Consider the following 8,340-nt stretch of genomic DNA (forward strand, 5'->3'; position numbering starts at 1 on the left):
TACTCGAACATTATTTTTAACTAGGACCCATTTGATTCAGGAATAAAATTCTCCGACTCTTGGAACCAAATCACTTACTATATTCTTGAGTCAATTGAATCAGATCTGACTCAAAAAAACAAACACATTGAGTTAGTTCAGATGAGACCGGTAATTTCAGCTCAATTAGACAAATCAGATTATGATGAGTTAGACCCAAAAAAACATGATGGTAAACCCTTGGTGGTCTGAGTCAGCCAAGTTACGGAATGGCTGACTCAACTCTTTGTGATTGCGCATTTGCATAACAAATTGCAGGCGAAGTGGCAAACAACCAAACAAGAGATGCATAAATAAAAAGGTGTAGACATTTGGGCTTGGGTTACACATTCATATGAAAAATCAGATCACAACGTGTTTGAGGAACGATTTTTTTGGGGACCATGGTTTTTTTGGGGACCATGATTTTATTTGGGTAAAGACATTAGGAGTAATTCTAGGTCATCCATATCTAGTTATTTATTTAATATCTAATTTACCCTCTTAATTAATTTAGGTTATGATTAGTGAAATGATTTAGTTAAAAACAATTAGTGAGATTAAATTAAAAGATGAGTTTATTAGTTGAGTAGAATTATTGTGAGAGTAGAGTTAGAGAAGATGAAGGAGAAAAACATGGAAAATAAAAAAAAAATTCCAATTCACCCCCTTTGAGTATTCAAGTGATGAAAAACTCATCTGATTCTTCATCTCCATCCTCTCCTAGAATATTTGTTAATCTTCAAAATGATCCGGATTTGGCTTATTTCTTAGATGGTGATTGTATTCTTCCCCAAAATGAAACTCAAGATGAAATGATGGATTTTATCAACCACAGTCGGAGGAAGAGTATTTGGGTGAACAGGTATGCTCCAAACTTAGATAATGTATGTTGAATTGGTAAAAACTTCCCCAAAAATGTAAATCTTTGAACTGGATTTTGCACAATTCGGTTACTTTATATGAAGAACATGTAACCGAACTGTTCTGAAGGTGTAGTTCGGTTGCCTTGTGAGATGAATAAGTAACCGAACTCATTTGAAGATGTAGTCCGGTTACTTTATCCAACACGCAGGTTACCGAACTCCACATTAATGGAAGTTCTGAGATGCAGTGTTATGTTCGGTTGGTTCGCAATATATGTCAAAAAAACAACATCATATCTTATATACTAATATATAGAAAAGAACAATATATGTCAAAATATAATAAAATGACTGAGAAATCTAAATCTTGACGGTTAAGATTGAACCGTACCTTTGTTGCAAAGATCTTGGCAGCCCATGAGTTTTTGTAGCCCATCAATACCTCCCCGCCATCTCTTGGAGTACCATATGTTGGATTCTTTGACGGAAAACACAAATCCTTATGAGGAATGTACGAATATTTAGCACAAGGCTTTTTAGGCGTATTTCTAGGTCTGTTTACCACTATGTCTGCTTGTTCCTCTTCTTCTTCCTCTTCATCCGAGCCCTCCTCTGATTCATCATCATACTTATCTCCATCCCTGTCTCTGCCTTCCTCATCTTTTTCACCCTCATCATCGCCACCCTCATTTCCTCCTCCTTGAGCTAGTTCATCTTCTCCACCTTGATTATGTTCTTGACTGCTCATCTCTTCCACGATCTCTTCATTAACTTGTTGGATTACGTTGTCAACATTATCTCTTTTGTATCGAATACATTTCTTAGAAGCTGCTAACTAACTGTCTCTTGGAAGATCAAGGGAAGTTACTTTTGAAAGGAAGAGAAGAATTTAAAGAACTAGGAACATTTCAAAACAAGCTCCTGTTTGTTGGAATACCTAAGTCGTATTTTATTGGCTATGTAATTTCATTGAATTCAATATTTGACAATCCTTAGCTCTACATTGTCTAGGATATCTCTTCAAGTTATGACTTCTAGATATTAGGTAAATGTTATGGTGGAGGATGCCATACTATGTGCATGTATTTAATTATCCTTTGTTCCATTCATTATTGTGGATGTATATAAAGAGTTCCTAACATTATGAATCGAATTCACTGTGGATAATATTGGACTGTGATTGATATATTAGTAGTACCAAGAGCATGAGAGAAGAAAGAGGATTCGGCGTGATAAAAAAGGCCATAATTCAACGTGAGCATCAGAAAAGTCAGAACTAGGTCACCGACTTGGTGATGAAAGGTTTGTTCTATTAAAACAAGGGTCGCAACTTTGTTTAGGATACTAAGGTGGAAAATCTAATATGATTAAAAATTGTTTTCTTGAGACACATTAGTGTCATTTTCTAAATGAACTTATAAATTCTCCGATGCAAAAAATTTATAAGGACCATGTAGTTGGAAAAATGACTTATTAGAAATGCAGCAACATGCACAATTAACATATAGATGTTGAAAAATATGGTTTCATAGGGAGATCCAAACACGAGTACCAAAGTGTTGATGCAAATTGAGAAAGTTTTTTTAAAATTAAAAAAATATCAGTAACAACAAAATATGTTAAATACTTTTGTATGCTGTTATATGTACCCATTATTGTAGTTTTTTTCAAAGTTTAGCCTGGTGCAGGCTAAATTTATGTTGCGCATCAAACAGGTGACATTGCTTTCTATTCAAAGTTAAGTCCGTTATTTGAAATTATTTGGTGGAATAACTGAAGTTGATGAGTTTGCGTGGAAGACTTAATAAGTATCCAGTCAAAAATAAAAATATTACCAAACTTAACTAATTATTCTTTAGGCATCCAATCCATCTAAAGGTGAAGGACTGCAACATTCGCTTTTGTAGATCTTAATGCTGAAGCAGATTGGAACACGTCAAAGAAAACAATTTAGTGCCAAAACATGTTAATTTATGAACACATTATATGAAGATTAGTATCAAACAGAGAAAGAATGAATATTTCTTTTGTTCCCTTCGTTTATTCAAAAGATTACATTAAACATGTTTGTAAATTTGTTTTGGTTGGTTGCCGTCTAACAAATATTAATATGATCCCGTGCAACGCACGGAAAAGACACTAGTAGTATTAAGGGAATTAGTCATTTCTATCCCAAAGATATGGGCCGATACACATTCTTGCCCCGTTTTTTTCTACACTATTAAAACTATCCTGCCGTTTAAAGTAAACAGCCAAAATTGTTTGATAAGTGGGACCTAGTTGAGCTGTCAATTGAAAATCCACGTGTTAGTCCAAGTGTTAATATCTTGTAATGGGAAAAGACGCATATAGCCTTTCTTCTTCGTTTCAACTCCATCGAATAGGTTAGTATCAGATGTAGATTTCGTTGTTAGAGAAGATGGCGGGAGAGTGGTGAGAAAGATATGGTTTGGGAAGATTACGTGCATGAATTTAGGATATATCCCAAACAACTGCATCTAATGTATCCTTATCAAGATATTTCACACCAGAAATTAGTTAGGGTTTTTCTCAGTATTTTGTTACTCTATGGGTATATAAGAATCAAGGTCTAAGTTTGTTTCTATCTGTAAACCAGTTGATAAGAGTGAAGTTTTTGAGAAACCTAAGTAATTTTAGGCGAGTGATTTCTGTATTTTGAAGAAATGGGGAAGGAGATAATGGTTGATGAAGAGTTACTGACAAGAACTCTGCTGCATATACTAAAGGTATATTTTCATTAGCTAACTATGCTTTTCATCTTTGTTATTATGAATTTTTGGTTTTCGATTTAGGGATTTCTTATGGTTCAAATTAGGGTTTTCAATTTTTTCAATTTAAGGCTTTTCAATCGACTTCAAATTAGGGTTTTCGATTTAGGGATAATCACAATTAGATCTTTACAGTAGTTTAGGAATGATAAGTGTTCTGTTGATGAACATTACATGAATTTTGTTACTGAATTGGTCTATTAATGGTACTTTGGTGGTTTTGTATGGATAATATGCCTCTGTGGCTTAGTATGAGATTTTGAATTAAAACTAAAATTCAGAGGATGCAGAAATGTGATCATGTCTAGAAGTTGTGCTTGATAAAAAAAAAATTATCTACTTCTTTTGTAAATGGTGTGATAACCCATTTTTCCATTCTCCAAAAAAGCATGTATACAGATAAGATGATCCTCTTGCAAGGGTTGTCGTTTAATGAATTGGTTTTTCATAGAAAAAAGAAATTCAATTTCATACAGTCAATTATGTTTGTATATAAGAGTCATAAGAGTTGAAATCTTACATTGATATAAGAGAATTCTGGTTACACTTCTATGAGTGCCATGTGCATATCCTGTTTGTTGTATGTGTACTGTGGTTTTAGTAGTTTGGTCCAAAATACTCTTTAAAGAATCGTCTTATTTTCGGAAAGGTTCAAAGAAATGATTTTGATTGAGAAGTTATATTCCGAGATTCGTATGCTTATAGAGGAAGGGATATCTGTCACTTGATTAATGAGTTCCTGAATCGAATCTTTCTTTTTGTTGTGTGTCTTGAAATAATTGGCTGATGCACACAGAGATTTTAGAAAGTCTACTGATCATGTATGTATCCGTTTATGAGAGTTCTTTGGCATTTGTGTGTGAATTTTCTAGTGCAAATCTGTTATAACTTATTTTGAATACTAGTGACTTATTATTTTGTTCTCTTGCAGTTACATGAGACCTAATTCTGGACATATGGTTGCAAATACTTGGAGACAGGACAAAGAAAATGACAGGTGATTTGTCTTATTATGCTAGTGAAAGATGATGTTTTCTCTATTAGTTGATAGTTAGCCCCTATTGTGTAAGGGATCATATTTGTTGTGTGTAAACCATGCCATAAACTAGGTTTTTTTTGTAGCATATGATGAATATATTTTAGTGATAATAATCTTCTATTTGTAACAGGGATTCAACACCTCATAAAGGTCCAACGGCAACTTTATCTCCCAGGAAAAGCCCAAGGCTGATTGAAAAAGCTAAGAGGACGGTTGGTGTTAGTTTAACTAAGATGGTTCTGGATTTTGAGAACCATGTTGAGGAGCCGACACAGGCTAGCAGTCAGGTAATTGTGAATCTAGATGATGATTCACTAGGTACTGAATTCTGGAAATCAGCCGCGAATAAAGTAGATGTTGTTGAAGAAGCTGTCAATGCGACTAAGGAATCAGTGTTGCACCTTCAGAATCTTAATGCAGATGATTGTCACCCGGAAGACCAACCATGGAGCCAACCACTCATATACAGTGAGGGTGAAGATGATGCTGATTGGAAGGAGTTTTTACACAATTTTAGTATGAAAAGCAGTGCTGGTAAGGATAGTGAGGAAGACGATGAAGGTAATGTTCATATTTTGAAATTTTAGAATTCATCGATTATGTTATGTTTACAATTTGATATTAATGTGTATTTGTATATGCCTCTGAACATGTAGATGATCATTATGACCGGTTGTTGGAGACGGATGATGAAGTTGAAGGTAGTGTTGGTTCTCTTTTAAAATTGGTTTTACAAATATATAATGATACCCAATGTGTTAATTACTTTTTCCTTGTTGATTGTCATGACTTGAAGTTTTCAAAGAAGTTAAGGAACCACTGATTGATTTTGAGATTGAAAATGGTAAAGGGAAGGAAATTGCTAATGGATCGGAAGATCATTATGGTCCTGAAATGGTTGGTAGGCCATTACCTAATCATGAAGTTAGAGTGGTTGATAATGGGCAACATTGGTTTGATGACAGTGATTTTGAAGATTTCCTTGTTGCTGCTGATTCAGTGGATAATGAGTTATTCCCTGAACCAGAAAATGAAATACAAGTTGTAGTTGATGACAGAATTGATGAGGGGATGGAATTTCCAGACAAGACCGCTTTTAAGAGACATCTCAGAAATATGTATCTACTAGGACAGAATGCAGGTTTAGTAAGAGTGATAATATTAGAATCAAGGCGTGTGTGTAAAGGCTTTGGAGAGCCCATTCTATGTCCGTGGTATATATCTGCAAGGAGGATCCCTGGTGAGGCGACTTGGAGCATAAGAGATTTTCACTTGCACCACACTTGTATTGGGGATCCTTATGGGAGGAATTCATGTGCAAATCCAGAATTTGTAGCTCAACATGTGATTAACAAGCTAAGGGAGTCACATGTAAAGAATGTACCTAAACCTTCTGAGATTGCTGCCGAGTTTTGGACAAGCCACAACACCTTGATCCCGTATCACGTTGCATGGAAGGCTAGAAACAATGTGTTGGAGAGGATAAACGGAAGCTTTGATGAGAGTTTTAGACTCATACCAAGTCTGTGTGAAATGATCAAAAGGACTAATCCCGGATCAATTGCTACTTTCACTTACGGAAGGTAATATTATTTCTTTAATTGTTCGTAAAATTGATTAGTTTGAGTTCTAGTTTTAAAACTTTCCTTGTTTCTTCGTGCAGAGACAATCGATTTGAATCTGTGACTATATCTTTTGATGCCCCAATGAGGGGTTTTATAAATGGTTGTAGAAATGTGGTTGGGCTGGATGGTTGTCACCTGAAGGGAAAGTATGGTGGTTGTCTACTATCTGCCACTGCTCTTGATGGGCAGAATGGATTGGTTCCTTTGGGTATCATGGTTTGTAGAAACGAGTGTGCGGAGAACTGGTTCTTGTTCTTGAATAATCTCAAGCATAGATTGGCTGATCATCCCGTTGAGCCAATCAACTTCATATCTGATAGACAGAAGGGTTTGAGAGACGCTGTCCAAAAGTTGTTCCCTACTTCACCACATAGGTTCTGCTTCAGGTTACAAACTAACCTCCAACCTGATCATTTTATTGTTACAAAATACATAAAGTATGTTCTATATTCATGGCAGGCACATGTATGCAAACTTCAAAATGCACTACAAGGGATCTAAAGTACACACACTATTTTGGAATGCTGCTAGAGCTTATAAGCCTAAACACTTTCAGGTTTGTTTTAGTCCGTAAATGAAATGAGTGACATTTTTTATTCTTAGAAAGTAAAATTCTTGTAACACTAAATATGTTTCAACTGTAGGCACACATGGATAGTATGATGTCAGAGAATGTTAGTGCTTGTCAGTATTTGATGGGCGAGGATCCTAAAAGCTGGTGCAGGGCCTTTTTTGACCACAAGAGCGCTTGTGAACACTTGAGTAACAACTTTTCTGAAAGTTTCAATAACATGATAACCAACATTAGGGAGAAACCTATCTGCAAGCTAGTTTTGATGTATGGACAGCTAGTGATGGGGCTGTTTTACAAGAGAAGAAATGCTTGTGTTGGATGGGATTCTGGGGATTTGGTTCCTACTGCCAAAAAATTATTGAAGAAGATGTTTAAGAAAACAGGGGAATATAAGGTAGAAGGAGCGGTTGCTGGAAAGCTTTATGAAGTCACAAGCATACATAATACAATATTCACTGTTGACCTTGAGAAACATACTTGCAGCTGCATCCAATGGCAGCTGAGGGGTTTCCCCTGTCAACACGCAGTCTGTGCTCTGCAGCAAATCAGGCCCAATTGGGTTGAGTAAGTGTGCAGAACACATGTAATTTTATCTATGATTATTTCTTTATTACCAATATCTGAAATGTTAAACCTGTTTGTTTTTCTTGTGTGCATTTTTATAGGTATTGTGCCAGATATTACTCAGTGGATAACTATAGGACCACCTATTCCCCTGATATGGTGCCATTGGAAGGGCCTGAGGACTGGGATGAGGTTTTTTCCTAACTCTCAACTATTCATGTTTACTTGTCCTTAATTGGATCTGATTTATGTTTGCACTATGAACTTAGACAACCTTTTACATTACATTATTAGGTTTACCTTAAATATCCGTGTGTATCTACTTAAAAGTACAATTGTGATACATGAATTCAAAGTACTCTGTGAAATATCTGAACTCAATTCTTCTCAGTTCTTGTATGAACCCTGTACCTAGCTACTTAATGGATTTTAGTGTTTGGAAGCCGGATTCCAGACCCTGCAGTAACATATATAGTGTAGATATTTAGGATGTTTAATTTTTGCGGCGGGTAAGTAATCATTTTTAGTATTATGCAATATTAACTTCCTTTGTTATTCTCTTATACAGCCAAGAACAATTATTGTTCCTCCATTGCTCATTAGGAAACCGGGCCGGCCTAGGAAGAACAGAAGGAAGGCCTATAATGAGACCCTATTCGAGAAGAAAGTCAGGTGCTGCAGCAAATGCAAGCTGCCTGGTCACAACAAGACAACTTGTCCTGGTGGTGCAATTGGCTCTAATACAAAGAGAAATGGGTCTACATCTGAAGAAGGCGGACTGGCATTTCAATCCCAATCATCATCACAAGCTGGAAGTGCTGGTGGTTCTATGCCTGCAACGAAGAAGCCAAGAAGATTTACTTGA

General features: G+C 35.9%; 1 protein-coding gene across 1 annotated transcript; it reads left to right on the forward strand.

Moving 5' to 3' along the window:
- Window positions 1-3,303: 3,303 nt before the first annotated feature.
- LOC113272862 lies at window positions 3,304-8,340 on the forward strand. The gene is made up of 10 exons (XM_026522657.1): window positions 3,304-3,317; window positions 4,605-4,670; window positions 4,843-5,273; window positions 5,369-5,413; window positions 5,509-6,295; window positions 6,376-6,723; window positions 6,797-6,893; window positions 6,982-7,475; window positions 7,577-7,667; window positions 8,044-8,340. The coding sequence occupies exons 1-10, from the start codon at window positions 3,304-3,306 to the stop codon at window positions 8,338-8,340; spliced, it is 2,670 nt and encodes an 889-aa protein (XP_026378442.1).

Source organism: Papaver somniferum, chromosome 1 (genome assembly GCF_003573695.1).
Source record: "Papaver somniferum cultivar HN1 chromosome 1, ASM357369v1, whole genome shotgun sequence".
Taxonomy (NCBI): Eukaryota; Viridiplantae; Streptophyta; class Magnoliopsida; order Ranunculales; family Papaveraceae; genus Papaver; species Papaver somniferum.